This window comes from Cervus elaphus, chromosome 11, assembly GCF_910594005.1.
Source record: "Cervus elaphus chromosome 11, mCerEla1.1, whole genome shotgun sequence".
Lineage (NCBI taxonomy): Eukaryota > Metazoa > Chordata > Mammalia > Artiodactyla > Cervidae > Cervus > Cervus elaphus.
In genome coordinates this window covers 83,897,146-83,914,141 of record NC_057825.1, presented here as the reverse complement: position 1 = coordinate 83,914,141, position 16,996 = coordinate 83,897,146, and the positions used below count along the sequence as shown (strand labels likewise).

General features: G+C 36.1%; 1 protein-coding gene across 1 annotated transcript in view; it reads right to left on the bottom strand.

Moving 5' to 3' along the window:
• Positions 1 to 16,996, bottom strand: part of HEATR5B (HEAT repeat containing 5B) — a 94,838-nt gene that overhangs the window by 15,111 nt on the left and 62,731 nt on the right. Inside the window, exons 26-28 of the mRNA XM_043918242.1 lie at positions 15,479 to 15,547; positions 7,354 to 7,533; positions 354 to 591 (exon numbers count right to left, since the gene is read on the bottom strand). Coding sequence (XP_043774177.1) covers positions 354 to 591; positions 7,354 to 7,533; positions 15,479 to 15,547 — 487 coding nt within the window. The remainder of the gene's footprint in view (positions 1 to 353; positions 592 to 7,353; positions 7,534 to 15,478; positions 15,548 to 16,996) is intronic.

The window sequence follows — 16,996 nt, the reverse complement described above, 5'->3', positions numbered from 1 at the left end:
CTTTTACTATCAAACAGAGGACTTCCACATCTGCCCTGGCACACACATACAGACCAACACAGCAGTATACCTCATCATGGTTATGCATAATAACTCCTTACGCAGTTATTTACAGTACCCCAGCTCAGACGGTTATTATTGTAACAGTGAGAAAGCTTTTGCTTGGGCTGACAAGTAAGTTTAATGCCGTATTTGAATTTATAACTTCAGTACGGACAGAATATCAAGTTTAAGTTCACAGAAATTTAAGATGTTATTATTACTGTTGTGGCCAGTCTCCACCAATTCCATTTTATTTAATTACTATTCTGAACTCCATTAAAAGCAAAACTCTGAACGCAGTACTTACTTACCATCTGGGGGGAGCTGACTAGCAAATTCAGCTGGTAAAGTTAAAAGCGCGTAGTCTTTTAATGCTGCCAACCACAGGCGACTGAGTATTGGCAGTTCAGGCTGGACGAGTGTTATTAAACTATCTGGCGGCAGCTCATCTATGGTACTGTCATCATCGTCATCGTCATCAGTATTTTTAACTGCTCTCTTTGGTTTCGACTCTGCTTCTTTTTTAATATTCATAGCAACCACATAGACCTGGTAAGATATTCACGAGGAGAAAAGAACAAGATATAATATTAAGAAATAACATATTCTAAGCTGTTATGATTATACGGAGAAGGAATTGGTAACCCACCCCAGTAGTTTTGCCTGGGAAATCCCATGGACAGAGGAGTCTGGCAGGCTATCAGCCATGGGGTCGCAAGAGTTGGACACGACTTAGCGACCAAACCACCACCACCATGATACAGTTGAATCATCGCAAGTAACTGAGTACTATTAGTAGAAAGTATGCAACTTCAGAATTCCCTGATTTCCTCAAAAGAATAATCCCACCTGTTTTGGAGGCAATCTTTTTTTTTTTAATAGATCTGACTTCTGACTACTCTCACAGCACATTCCTTGAGTAGGGTTCTCTGAATTTTTTCTGGCTTCTCTTGTTCTACTTTACAAAGCCCCCCTTTATATGTGGTTTTCTTTTTTTTTTTGCCATAGGGTATAACTTCCTGTTTACTGCATTTGCTTTCACCAGCTTATTAGACACAATCAGACGGCATTCAAAGAAAAAAGCTAAGGGGTGGGGGAAGAGAAACCACAACCTGGATTTCCACTAATATCCTCCAAAATCCCTTCTTTTAGACTGCTTAAGTGATATTTAGCAATCTAGTCCTTGTACCAGATAGTTCAGCCAAGAATAATATAATTTACTGGCTATATATATTATCTGTATCTTTTCTCTCCACTTTGTTTTTTTTTTCCCCACAGTATTTGTTAATTGTTTATTTATTGAGAGACTATTTCTCACCCCAGATAGTCATAGTTTCATAGTTCAGGAACACAGGAAAGTGACAAACTTCCATGGAACTCAACCCAAGAAATTCTTTATATTCCAAATCACTTTGCACTCTGAAAATACCAGCCTTCCTCATCTCCTCAAAATCTTTCATGGAATCATAATTTCTGTAGAAATCTGCCTATGCCTTCTTTCTTCATTCAGCCACAGCAAACTTATAGAAAGTTGCAAACCCCAGGGAGACCATGAATGCTCCAACAATATGAAATCGCAGACGTTTGGCCAGGAGGCCACGCATCTGAGGTTTTGCCAAAGCAGTGGACACGGTAGGTTTTCTTCTGGACGGCTCAACCGCAACGTCCTTCCAGGCTGATGGAGATTCTCTCCACTTTGTAAACCAAAAGGATATATAATAACAACTTCTGAAAATACAATCTTAAAGATTCTTTGCTGAAGTTATTTTTGTTTGTATTCTTTTGTAGTTGTACATACATTTTGGCTTTGGCAACCGGCACCTAGCTGAATTACACATCCATGAAAAAGCAAAAAAAAAGTGGGGGGGGGCAGTCAAGGGAGTAAGAGAACCACAGAAAATTGCACGCGGTATCTTTAGAAAAATGTTTGCCATACACAGTTATTTCCATTGTACATAAGAGGACGTCTGTGTATCTGAACCAGGGATACTTCTTGATGACAGGGTCTTATCTCTATCCCTACAACAAGCAGACAGCTATGGCACAGTAATTGACTAAGTTTAGACAATGATGACAGGAAACAATGAATCTTCGTTTCTGAGAAGAAGCATTCCTTAACACGGTGGTGGTCTTATATATCAGTTAGTTATAGTCGGTTAGTCATACTAACACCTGACAACTTAGAAGCATAAACCATCTAACTTTTGGAATAGGGACTTTGAATCTCAAGTTATAAACATCATATTCATATCTTTTAGTGGTTTTAAGCTTGTTTTCTTCCCTTAGATTTATTATAATGTTGATATTTTAAGAAAATGTCTCTCTCAATAAACACTGTAAGTATACTCAGCCATTCACTCATCACATTCTTCTTAGGTACCTACTCTTGCCTTGCATTTGCTATTGTGCTTGGATCTGAGGCAACAAAGACAAACCACATGTGGTTTTCACTGCCATGAACTCACAGACTGATAACAATGATAGAAGAGTGAAAAAGAGGTGAGAGAAGGGACATTTTTTAAAATTTGTTTTAAATGACCTATCTTCCCATCTCACTATGAGCTGTGACCACATCCACTGCCTGGTACCTAATGAACACTTGTGGTTTGTGTAATGAATGAATCACAGGGAGCACCAAAGATAAAGAATCTTAATGGAAAACGAAAAGGCAAGACACAGTTCAAAGACAAAAGTTCACCTGTTGACAGGCAAAGATGGAAGTAGGAATTCCAGGCAGGCAGAGTATCAAGAGCAAGAACACAAGAGACAGGAAATGGCAAGGCATTCCAAGCAAATTCCCAGTGTTCGGTAATAGACTGAGCATAGCATAAAAGGCAGAAGGAGCTGAAGATTTTACTCTGTTGGTAATGGGGACGTAGAGTCAATGCAGGATTTAAAGGTCACATGTATGTACTTTTCCTCAACTTTTATTTAAAAAATTATACTGTGGGCCTCCTGGTGGCTCAGTGGTACAGAATCCACCTGTCAAAGCCAGAGACACTGGTTCAAGCCCTGGTCTGGAAAGATTCCACACGCCACGGAGCAACCAGGCCCGTGCCCACAACTACTGAAGCCTGCACACTCTAAAGCCTGTGCTCCACAACCAGAGAAACCACGGCAATGAGAAGCCCACACACCACTACTAAGGGAGTAGCCCCCGGTCGCTGCAACGGGGGAAAAGCTCGAGCAGCAATGGAGACTCAGCATAGCCACAAATAAAATGAATAAATAAAAACTTAAAAGTACACCATAAAAAGTTTAAAACTGAGTTACTAAAATTACTCATAATCCTAATTTCCAGGTTTTCACATTCAACCAAGCTGTAATTTTGTTGTACAGAGAATTTTGTATTTAATTTTAACTGTTTATAAAAGGATTTCCATATAAATACTAGTCTTCATAACTATTATTTTTAATAGCAGTAATAGAAGACATTATACATCTAACAGTTTTCCTGTAGTTGAAATTTTATATTTTTTAAAATTCTTTTCAGCCCTGGGAATCTTAGAAGATGAGGCATAGTTTTCAATGACAAAGGTGTTCAGTTCTTCACATTATGAGTGTTCCAAACAAATATTTTTGTCAGCATCTCTCTTTTTCATATTTTGAATATTCTTCCCTAGGATAAAGTCCCAGAAATGGAATGACTGGGTCAGTGATTATAAATACTTCCATGGCTCTGAACAACACTGTCAAATGCTTTCTAAAAGGGGCACATATTTTACATTGCTACCTGCAATATGAAAATATATTTTTTGACTTGTTTTTGTAAAAAATTTGGGGATTATTTTTCTTGCGAGAAAGTACACAAGAAATATAGAAAAATCAGATGCACAAGTAAAATGAAGAAAATAAAGCCAGACACAATCCTACTACCCAGACGTAATACTGTTAACGTGCTAGACACATTGTACATACATATTCACAGTCTTTTAGACAATAATATGTTTGTATATAATTTTTAACTCAATTTCCTATTCATTTAATACCATCATCTTTGGATCAAGGAATACATTTATTTGCTTTTTAGAATGATAACATCACAACAAACATCCTCACAACAGAATCTGTGTATACTCTTGATATTCCTTAGGATAAACTGGTAAACTAATGGGTACGGTTTTAGAAGAGTGTTTTGCTATATACTGTGTTGACCCTTGAACAACACAGGTTTGAACTGCGTAGGTCCACTCACATGCAGATGTTTTTCAATAGTAAATACCACAGTACTTACTACATGTCTAATAAACAGCTAAAAGTATGGGACTGGAATTCAGGAGAGAGGTCTGAGCAGGAAAGTAGATTTAGAATATTTCATACACATGTAAAAGCTACAAGGTGTGGGTGTAGATGTGGTTACCCATAAAGTATGAAGAGCGAGAAAAAGGACAAGAAAAATATCAACATTTGAAGGGCCGGCAGGCAAAGAGAAGCCAGCAAGTGATGCTAAGAATGAACAATGAAAAGAAAACAGAAGCAAGGGAGTGGGGTCAGGAAGTCAGAGTTTCCAGAGGAGACAATATCAAAAGCTGCAGAAAGGCTAAGCCAGACAGAAACTGAAAAGGGTCCAGTGATTTGGAGAATTATATCATCTGTAACTTTAGTAATTTCAGTGGAGTGGTGAGGGTAAACCCAGATTGCAGGGGATTGACAAGTGGGTGACTCAGCAGTCAAGGATGTGAAGATACTGAAACTCCTTCAGTGAACTGAGATGTGAAGAGGAGAGTGAGCGGAAGAGGAAGCTGAGTTGGGGAACAAGGAAGGTAAGGAGGGAGGAAGAGCATGCAGAGGGAGATGGGGAGATATGGAAGTGGGGGGAAACTGAATGCACTTAGCTTGGAACAGTCTCCTCCTCAGACTCAGGCTTACTAACATCTGCGCTCATGCTCCAGGTCCCAGCTTACGTGTTGCTCTCCCCAGGAAGCCTCCCCTGAACCCCCAGACTATTGTAGGTGCCTCTGCTGTGTGTTCCCAACAGTCTGCACTTCTCCTGTCACACTCATCATTTTTGTCTCGCATGCTAGTCCACTAGTTGGTTTTCCTCAGTAAGTGTGGAACATCTGGTTTGTGCACTACTGTATTATCAACTGCTACCCTGGCACAGAGCTAATGTTCATTTAACACTTTGCTGAACGAATCAGATTAGGAGAGAAAATTGAGAAAAGGGAATCCTAGATGAGAGGAAAACTTTAAAATAATAATAATAATTATACTAATAACAGCAGGCAGCATTCACTGAGCATATAAATAAGGTAGTTATTGAATGAAGTCCTCATTGCTTCACAATGAAGTCTCATTTACTTCACAGTGTAATTCTATGGAATGTGCACAATTATTATCCACGTTTTAGGGCTAAGAAACCAGGTTTAGAAAAGCAGGTAAAGAATTCACCCAAGGTCACACAGGTAAAAGGACAGTTATCAACTCACATAGATCTCAAGACCTGAAGGTAACAATCTGAGGAGCTGGAAAACTAACATCCTCTATTTTCTGAGTAAAAAGCAGAAGCAAAGATAGATCTTGAACAGAGAAATCTAGAATATGTTGGGCCTTTTGAGGTAAAAAGATGAAGGGAAGGAAGTTAAGCAAGGAAAAGATTTACCTGACAATATTATAGGCTGAGGGCTGAAGTGTAAATTATTTAATTATAGAACCAAGTTAACCCAAAATAAGAAAAGAGTTTCAAACAAAAGTGTGCATTAATAAATTAGTTATATGACATCTTCACCTAATTTGTTAAAACTAATTATTTATTTTCTATTCAGTGCCAGTTACAATACTTGGTTTTTTTAATACATGTCACTTTAGAAATATTATTGTACTTCCATGTTATGATAAAGAAACTGAGTATCTGAGAGATCAACTCACTTGATTAAAGTACAAAAGATGGTGAATTATAGAGACAGAACTTGCTGTAGGGTCTGTGATTCAACATTTAATGCTTTTTATACTGAACTGTGCCAGACTACCTAGTAGGTAAATCAAGCACATTCATGCAAGTCAGCAGAGAACCAGCTAACTGGCAAATGGTCTTATCCAATTACATAACTGTCTCTGTGTTTGGGAAATAATGAATGGGGCTGGAGAATTAACAACAATTTTGAAAGATTTCTTTAAAAATAAAAATCACTCAATCATTTGGGATGTAATTTCTACAGACAAGAAAAATAGTAACTTTTAGTTAAAAATTAGATATGTTAGTTTAGTTAACATTAGTTAGTTTAGTTAAAAATTAACAAAGAATTTCTGTGAATCTCAAAGTGAGAAAACAATCACATTATAAGTATCTTTCTAACACTATTTTCCACCTAAAATTATACATTTGCATTAATTTGATAAGATTTTATCAGTAAGAACAGACATTTTATCAAATGCGAATGTTATTTTACTCGTCTAAGACAAAAGATGCTAGCACAGTAAAAGTAAATGAACACTCAGGGATACTCTATGAAAACAACTTGATCTAAAAAACAGAAAGAAAACTGATTTCTACAGTATCTTATTGCTCTAATTTTCCCTTTTTTTCTTCTGTGACAAAAAAAAGAATCCACAAAACCCCAGAGATCCTTTATCTAAACTGGATAGTCTGGGTGTTGTATGCTTTGAACCAGCAATTGCCTGTGGGGTGGTCCCGGCTGCTGATACCATGGAAATAGGGAAGTAAGATACTGGGTTGGCAGAGAAAGGAATAAAGAGATACTTGAAATACCTGCATGCAGAATTTGAAAGTAACTAGCAGAAGGGATTTAGAAAAGTGAAATTAAAACAGTATTATTATTTTTAAAAATAATGTGGGCATAAAAAGAGGTAAAAACAGCTATTAAAAAAAAAAAAACATATGACAAAATAAACTCCTACAGCCTAATCAGTGAGTGGCAGCAAGTCTCCTGAAATTTAATCAAATAAAAGATTCCTGGCACAATTTTTTCTAGTTTTCTATTATTTGTAGGTTTTCCCCACTTAATTTTCCCATAGTAAGTAAGAAGAGTTCTTCTTCAATATAGATGTTTTTAAACTGATTCATGTCAATGTATGGCTAAAACCACCACAAAATTGTAAAGTAATTAGCCTCCAATTAAAACAAATAAATTAAAACTATTTAGAAATGCTAATTTTCAAAGCTTCAATATGAGATCTTTTGAGACATAAATGTATATGTATTTCAGTGAGAAAGCAAATAGCAAATTTTTTTTAAGGCACTCCAAAGGTCAGCTTAAAAAAAAAAAACAAACAAAATTTTTTTACCTACAGGAGTAGTGGAACATTTTCTCACGGATGGAGAAACAGTTAAAAACAACAGGCTGCCGTTACCTCTGCCCATGCTTTGAGAACAGCCAGTTTTTCCATGGTTGTAGCACTCTCTCGGTACAGCTGGCTGGAGGATCCTTTTCCGGCCTGAACCTTGTCCAGTGAAGAAACAAGCAGATTGTGTACTCGACGGAGATCATTGAGATCACTGACAACTCCACTTCCAATCCACGTACTACACACCTAGCCAAAGGGGGGAGAAGAAAAAAGAACTCTTTTTTTGTTTGTTTGTTTTGAACTCTTATTTTTTTTTTTTTTTTTTTTTTTTTTTTTTTTTTTTTTAGGAGGCGGGGGCGGTTAGCGCCGGCCGGCGTCGCCGTCCGCCCCGCCCCCCTGAACTCTTATTTTTATATTAAAAAGTTAATATTAAACATATAAAAGGCTGACGTTAATATGATTTTTTTCCTAGGGGGAACCAATACAGAACAAAACCAATGAACAAAACAAAATCCTTCAATGCTATGTTTTGTTTTGTTTTTTTAATAAAAAATCAATAGCAAGTATGGAACTTATTATACTCCTATGTAGAAAACAAAACAATACTTACTTACCATGTTTCCACTATCGAAATTCCCAAAAATTTTAACAGAAAAAAATCTGCACCCAAATCAGTTCAGTCACAAATAATTCTTTAATTCAACATTTCTGTCTGCTATAGTCAAAAGGTTATTCTGAGTTATGCAGAGAAGTTTAAAAGAAACAAAAAGTGAAAGGGAAAAAAAATCTAGTCCCTCTCCTCAAGTAAATAACACAGGTTAAATGAACACATAAGAATGTTTTACGACTGTCATACTACACTTTAAAAAGAGAGAAAGAAGAGATTAATTCTAGCACGAGGAATGGGAATGTGTAGATATCAGGAAGTTTTGTGTATACAGATAGAGAGGAGTTTGGTGGAGGAAGAAAAAAGATTAGGAAAGTTAACTAGGATTAGGTTACAGTACAATTTAAATTCCATGTGAACTGAATTCAGCAGACTTCTGCAGGCAATCATGAGTTTCTAAGGCTTCTGAGCAGGGGAATATTATTAGAATTGTGCTTTAGGAAAACTGCTCAAATACTATCAATAAACACAGGAAAACATGTGTTTGGATAGTAAGCACTGTGTTCAGCTACATGACTACTATAACACCACTGGACAGAGATGATATGGAATCAAATGACAAGGGAGAGGCATTTGAGAATGACTTGGAAGTAGAAATCACAAGGTTTGAAAACTAATTATGTACTTTTAGGGGGTGAAAGCAGGGACATGTAAACAGTGAGAGGTGATGATTACCAAATTTTGATTGTCAAAGCTTCTAACTTGGATGAATGGAAGATAGGTGATACCACTATTTAAGAATACAGAGAAGTGCGGTAGAGATGAGAAGTTTCAGAGCAGCATGATTTTGACTGTGAATTAAAAATGACATGCTGAGTTCGTGGGCAGTTGGAAACCTGGGTCTGGATTTCAGCAGCAAAGACAAAGGTAACTAAGTAGATCTAGGAATTCTCCAGGCAAAAGTGATCGATAAAGTGCTAGGTAACTTTGTTCAAGGACAGGTATTAAAAAAAAAGGATAAGGATAGATCCATAAGGATAGAACACAGGGAAAATAATTAAACTTAAGGGAGAGACAGAGTAAAAATAAACAATGAAAGAAATTGAGAAGAAAATGCCAGAAAAGCAATAGAGAAATAGGCAAGTGTGGTGATACTGAAAACAAAGGAAGAATGTCAAGAAAGAAGGGGTTGCCTGATAGTGCAAACTTTTTTTAAAATTAAATGAAAGAGTCTTTAAATTCCACTGTGCTTCACAATTTTCATCTATGATTTCACATAATCTCATAATTACCAGGGTTTTTATTTTGCCCCTACCCCAAAATTGCCCCACCTTCCCTTCCCTCTCCCGATTGGTAACTACTAGTTTGTTCTGTATCTATAGGTCTGTTTCTTTTTTGCTACATTCACTAGTTTGTTATTTTTTTAGATTTCACATATAAATGATATATAAATGATTCCACATACAGCATACAGTATATGTCTTTCTCTGAATTTCTTCAGTTAGCATAAAGCCCTCCAAGTCCATCCATGTTGCTGCAAATGGCAAAATCTCACTCCTTTTGATGGCTGAGTAGCATTCCATCTTCTCTATTCATCTGCTGATGGACACTTAGACTGCTTCCAAATCTTGGCAACTGTAAATAATGCTGCTAGGAACACTGAAGTGCATGACTCTTTTCAGATTAGTATTTTTGTTCTTTTCAGATATAAACTCAATTGGGTCACAAGATAACTCTATTTTAAATTTTTTGAGAAACCTGTTTTCCACAGGGGTTGCACCAACTTACATTCCCACTAACAGTGTATGAGGGTTCCCTTTTCTCCACATCTTCACCAATGTTTGCTATGTTTGTATTTTTCTTTTTTATGATAGTCATTCTGACTGGTGTCAGGTGATACCTAGTTGTGGCTTTTATTTTCATTTCTCTGAGGATAAGTGATGGTGAGCATCTTTTTATGTGCCTAATGGCCATCTGCATTTTCTCTCTGGAAAAATGTCTAGTCAGTACTTCCATCCAGTTTTTAATCTGGTTGTTTGTTTTGATGTTGAGTTGTATGAACTATTTATATATTTTGGATATTAACCTCTTATTGGTCATATCATTTGCAAATGGAAAAGGAAATGGCAACCCATTCCAGTATTCTTGCCTAGAGAATCCTGTGGACAGAGGAGCCTGGTGGGCTGCCGTCTATGGGGTCACATAGAGTCAGACACGACTGAAGCGACTTAGCAGCAACAGCAGCAGCATTTGCAAATATTCTCTCCCATTCAATAGGTTGTCTACCATTTGTTTTGTGTATGAGTTCTAAGTTATTAGCTTTTAAAATCTATACTATTTTTTTTGGCCATGCCACACAGCATATGAGATCTTAGTTCCCGGACCAGGGATCAACCCTGTGCCCCCTGCACTGGAAGTGTGGAATCTTAACCACCAGACTGCCAGCGAAGTCCTCAAATCAGTATTTTCAATGGAAACAACTTGACTAAAAATCTGTTATTTCCATACTCATTCTATGAGACCAGCATCACCCTGAGGCCAAAACCAGACAAATATACCACAAAAAAAGAAAATTACAGGTCAATATAACTGATCAATGTAAATGCAAAAATCCTCAACAAAATAATATCAAACTAAATCCAACAACACATTAAAAGGGTCACACACCATGATCAAGTGAGATTCATCCCAGGGGTAACAAGGATTCTTCAATATCTACAAATCAATCAGTGTGATACACATTAACAAACTGAAGAATAAAAACTATGTGATCATCTCAATAGATAACAGAAAAAACTTTTCATAAAGTTCAAAATCCATTTGTGATTAAAAAAAGCTCTCCAGAAAGTGAACACAGTAGGAACAACTGTGTTCCAACACAGTAGAAACCTCAACTTAAAAAGGTCATATATGATGAACTCACAGCTAACATCATATTCAACAGTGAAAAGTGAAAGAATTTCCTCTAAGATTAGGAACAAGACAAGTATGTCTACTCTTGCCACTTTTATTCAACATGGTTTTGGAAGTCCTAGCCACAGCAATTAGAGAAGAAAAAGAAATAAAAGGAATTCAAATTGAAAAACAAGAAGTAAAGCTCTCCTGCTTGCAGATGACATGATACTATATATAGAAGATTCTAAATATGCTACCAGGAAACTACTACAGCTCATCAATGAATTCAGTAAAGTTTCAGGATACAAAATTAATATACAGAAATTTGTTGCATTTCTATATACTAACAAAGAACTATTAGAAAGAGAAACTGAAAACAACTCATCGACCACTGCATCAAAAAGAATAAAATATCTAGGAATAAACCTATGTAAGGAGGTAAAAGACCTATACTTGGAAAACTATAAGACACTGATGAAAGAAACTGAAGATGATACAAACAGATGGCATGATATCCTGTGTTCCTGGTTTGGAAGAATTAATATTGTTAATATTACCATACTACTCAAAGCAATATACAAATTCAATGCAAACCCTATCAAAATACCAATGGCATTTTTCACAGAACTAGAACAAATAATTAAAAAATTTATATGGAAACACAAAAGATCCCGAATAGCTAAAACAAACTTGACAAAGAAAAAGAGTACTGGAAGGATCACGCTCCCTGACTTCAGACTATTCTACAAAGCTACAGTCACCAAAATAGTATAGTATTGCTACAAAAACTAACTGACACAGAGATCAATGGAACAGAACAGGGAGCCCAAAAATAAGCCACACTTATGGTCGATGATAAAGGGGGCAAGAATATATAATGGAGAAGAGACAGTCTCTTCGATAAATGGTGCCAGGAAAATTGGACAGCTAGATGTACAAGAATGAAATCAGAACATTCTTTAACACCATATACAAAAATAACATATACAAGAACCATATACCAAAAAATAACCTTGTGTGGGTCAAGAAGCAACAGTTAGAACTGGACATGGAACAACAGACTGGTTCCAAATCAGGAAAGGAGTAGGTCAAAGCTGTATATTGTCATCCTGTTTATTTAATTTACATGCAGAGTACATCATGCAAAATGCCAGGCTGGATGAAGCACAAGCTGGAATCAAGATTGCCCAGAGAATTATCAATAACCTCAGATATGCAGGTCTTACCACCATTATGGCAGAAAGCAAAGAACTAAAGAGCCTCCTGATGAAAGTGAAAGAGGGGAGTGAAAAAGCTGGCTTAAAATTCAACATTCAATAAACAAAGAGTATGGCATCCAGTCCCATCATTTCATGGCAAATAAATGGGGGAACAGTGGAAACAGTGAGAGACTTTATTTTTTGCAGTTACAAAATCACTGCAGACAGTGCCTGCAGCCATGAAATTAAAAGACATCTGATCCTTGGAAGAAAAGCTATGACCAACCTAGACAGCATATTAAAAAGCAGAGACATTACTTTGCCGATAAAGTTCCATCTAGTCAAAGCTATGGTTTTTCCAGTAGTCATGTACAGATGTGAGAGTTGAACTATAAAGAAAGCAGAGCACTGAAGAATTGATGCTTTTGAACTGTGGTGTTGGAGAAGACTCTTGAGAGTCCCTTGGACTGCAAGGAGTTCAAACCAGTCCATCCTAAAGGAAATCAGTCCTGAATATTCACTGGAAGGACTGATGCTAAAGCTGGAACTCCAATACTTCGGCCACCTGATGTGAAGAGCTGCCTCAATGGAAAAGACCCTGATGCTGGGAAAGATTGAAGGCAGGAGAAGGGGATGACATAGGATGAGATGGTTGGATGGCATCACTGAATTGATGGACATGAGTTTGAGAAAGCCCTGGGAGTTGGTGATGGACAGGGAAGCCTGGCATGATGCAGTCCATGGGGTTGCAAAGAGTCAGACACTACTGAGCAACTGAACTGAACTGAACAAAAATATACTCAAAAATGGATCAGAGACCTAAATGTTAAGACGTGTTACTATAAAAGTCCTAGAGGAAAATACAGGCAGAATACTCTTTGACACAAACTGCAGCAATATTTTTTTTGGATCTACCTCCTAAAGCAAAAGAAATACAGCAAAAACAAACAAATGGGACCTAATTAAACTTAAAAGCTTTTGCATGGCAAACGAGACCATCAACAAAACAAAAAGACAAACTACTGAAAGAAAGAAGCTGTCTGACAGTGCCTACTTTACTCAGCAGTTACAGGTCCTCACTTTCTTACCTGAAATCCTTAGGTAATGTGTTGCACAATTCACAACATTATACCCTAAAGGGTAGTAAGGTACATGAACTTAATTAAGGGATTAAGCAAGATGTGTAGTAACATCCCACAATTAACACACAGATACTTCCAGAATGAAATGTACTACGAATCACACTAATTGAGATCAATCAACACTATCATTTCACTCAACTTCATGTCAAGGGTTGAGTGAATACAGTCAGCTCAGGTTTTGTTACCAAATAAATTATGAAAAAGCTTCAGGTTTTCAGAGCATCTGGATATTCAATTGGGTTAATGGGCTGTATTCCTATACTTAAAACTTTAAAAAAGTTAAGAGTAAATATATGTGTAAACTCTTTCATTCTCTTATAATCTTATTCTCTAAGAATTCAAAACTAATTTAAATAAAATTCAATAAGGACATTTAAAAACTGATTATTACCAATACAGATGGCAAAAAAAAAAAAAAAGCCAGTCACACAATGATGAAAATTCACTGAAATTTAAAGCAAAAAGTAATTAAATGTAAGTGTGAAAATAAAAGTTGTTCTTCCTAAAGAAAATATCACTTTGGAGATACTTGATACTTTGTAGTTTGGTAGAAGCATAAGTAAAGTTGAGGAAAATTGTCAAAATCAAGAATTTGGCACTGTTTGCCTTGCAAAAACCTAAGTACTTTCTCCATTCTAAAGAAAATGAAACCAGACACTACAGACACTGCATTACGGATTTGGTTTATGAAGAAAGACAAAGCAACACTGAATTAACTACGAGGAAAGACTTTGGTCTTGTATCAAAAAAGTGGAGAATGAAAAAGAAAAAGATAAGTGAATGAACACACACTTATAAACTTCAGGTTGAAATAAAATATCTAAAGTATGTATTATGCTTATGATTCCAACCCTGCTTTAAATGATTTTTTTAACTTACTGATTACTGTCCTCAATTGTCCTTAATTGAAAACATTTGAGGGTTTTCCTATAATTTCTCAGAATTATTAATACTTGATTTTCAGGTTCAACATGATTTTACTCTAGTAAACAAGCAGAGATGCCAAGATTCATCACCTGCCCAAAGCCAATTCCTTCGGTAACCTTAATGAAAGGAACTTGCAACCCAGTGCTCCAGCTATTTCAAAAGCAGGTTTCTACCCAGAAACAGAAGGATAGGTGGTCAAACTTTAAGCCTGCCACTAGAAAAGAAGACACTTCTTACAGAGAAAGCACAGCCATCTAAGAAATAAGCTTAAGGCAAATTCACTAACATGGAATTTTCATACTAATCATTCACAAGATGAAGTTCTAATCACCTTTGCTTTTCTGATCATCAGGAGCTTTGTAGGTTTTGTTGTGTTTAAACATCACAATCTGAAACACCACCATGATACATTTATTTTATACATTGACTGCCACTTCTGATGCTTGCGTGCCAGTATCCCAATCCAAATGGCTAACCTACTCTACCTCCAAGGTTTGTACCATGATCCCCAAGCTTCCGTCTTAAACAACACTCCCTCATCTTCTCTCTCTGGTCTGCTGTTGGTGAGAGAAGTTCATTTCTCTGAAGACCACCATTAAGACAGCAGGTTTCAAAGAAATAAACACTAACAGGAGGAGGAGGCAACTCATTTATCCACAGAGAGACTAAAGTCAGAATTTCAAACTTGTCATTGCAAACAGCAGGACATTCTCTACATAGAGGCCACATGTCACTTGACTATGAATTCTAAGCAATAAAGATGGATTACAGCCCTGTACTCCAAAAAACTGGGAAGGACAGACTTGTTCCTCTTCTATCCTTAGGTTAGCAGATAAAGAATCAGATTTTCTGAAAGTTTAGAGCTTAGTGCACAAATCCTTTTTCAGGATGGAGCATGAAAAAGACAAACTTACTGAATGGGTAGGAACATACGTGCTTTTGCAACTCTCTTCAGATACAATAGTTTGAGAATAATCCCCTGGGATTAATTTTGCAATGAAATTGCCATGTTGCAAAATTATCTTTAGGATAATTTAATACACAGAAACTTGGAGAATTTTTACAACCTGTGGTCAAAAAAACCTTTTTACTACCTATTTACCATTACTATATATTCTTTAATTATTGTAGATTTTACTCTAGTCCATCTTAGGACTTTTACATCTCCATTTACTATAGGACAACATAAGAGCTATGTATTCCAAAGTTGTGACCTCAGCTACAGCATAAAATTTTTTTTTAAAGTTGTGATTAGTAGTTACTACTTCATCATTTCATAGAGGATAAAAAAGGAAACTGTCACTGCTATATTTCTGAGATAAAAATTAATACTATTTCATTTTTCTCTCTTGGAATTGAAGTTCTAAGGTGTCTATAAATTTATAGAAGATGAATATAGAAAATTCTATTTTTCTTCTTACCTGGCAAGCTTTTGCTATTATGTCTGATGGGGTATCTTGTGAAAAAGCTGGTCTTAGGGCAGCTCCCACCTAGAAAAATGAGTACAAGCATTTTATTTTTAAAGACAAGTAGAGGATGAGATGGTTGGATGGCATCACCAACTTGATGGACATGAGTCTGAGTAAGCTCTAGGAGTTGGTGATGGACAGGGAAGCCCGGTGTGCTACAGTCCATGGGGTCGCAAAGAGTCGGATACAAACTGAAGGACAGAACTGAGGAAATCTCTTATGTCTTTGGAGATGAAAACACACAGGACACATCTTTGTTCTTTTCCTTTTTATCATGTCTCTTATCTCTCTTTTTGATAACAATAAACTCAATCATACCATTCTTCTTTTGCTTTCCAGGAGATTATCATTATCTAATCTGTTTGAATTGTATATCAAATAAGCAATTAATTTTGTTTCTTTTTCATTTATTTCTTTTTCTTTTTCATTTATTTTTAATAGTACATGGGATTTTCTGACAAAGCCACATGTTCCCACAGATAAGAGAAAATTGCTATTTTTCTCCTGTCTACATATTCTTGAACATATTTCTAACAGTGTTTACCTCATGGACAAATCTCATATAACGGAGGTTATTTTAAAAGTTCAATTTCCTTAAATAACTGAGTAGTACTAAAAATTCACAGAGTCACTAAAAGACCTTAAAAATAATTTCACTTCAAAACAAGATGTCTTAAAAGAAAGTTGCTTAAGAAATACTAATTTATGTATGTCTCTCAGAGTAATAAATGAAGGAATATGAGCTTTAGTTTTCCAGCCAAGTACTAACCAGGTCCACTCTGCTTACTGCTTTATTTTAATAAGCCAGTATCAGTCACAGGTTCTTGGCTATATTAGATTTAATACGTATGATGTGAATAAGGAATTAGATATAGTCAACTTCTAATTTGAGATTTCTCCCCTTACACTAGAGATTCAGTCACTAAGGCTTATCAACAGGAGTTTGGAAATCAAATAAGCATCCCTCTCAGTGACTAAACACACATGGCAAGTAACCAGTATCTGCATTTCAATGATCAACTGTAGTATTCGTACTTCAGAGGTGCTATTAGGTTTCACACTGAAGGAGAAAGAGAATATATTATAAAACATATTATTGGGTTGACTGATAAACCTGGAATATGACAGATTATATAAAAGTAGTACATCAATGTTGAATTTCTTCAAGTTGATAACTGTTCTGTGGTTATGTAAGACAACTTTCTTGTCTTTTGGAAACACAGACTAAAGTGCTCAAGAGTAAAGATACATGATTTTGATAATTTACTTTTAAACAACTCTGGAAAAAAAAAAGCTGAGAGAGTGTATGTTGTGAGCAGAGAGAGAAAGAGAAAACGTTAAAGCAAATGAGGCAAAATTCTCAATTGGCAAATGTGAATGAAGGATGAAGGGTATAAGACAAGGTGTTTTTATACTATTCTTGCAATTATTTCTGTAGGTTTTAATTATTTCTAAATAGGAAGATTAAAA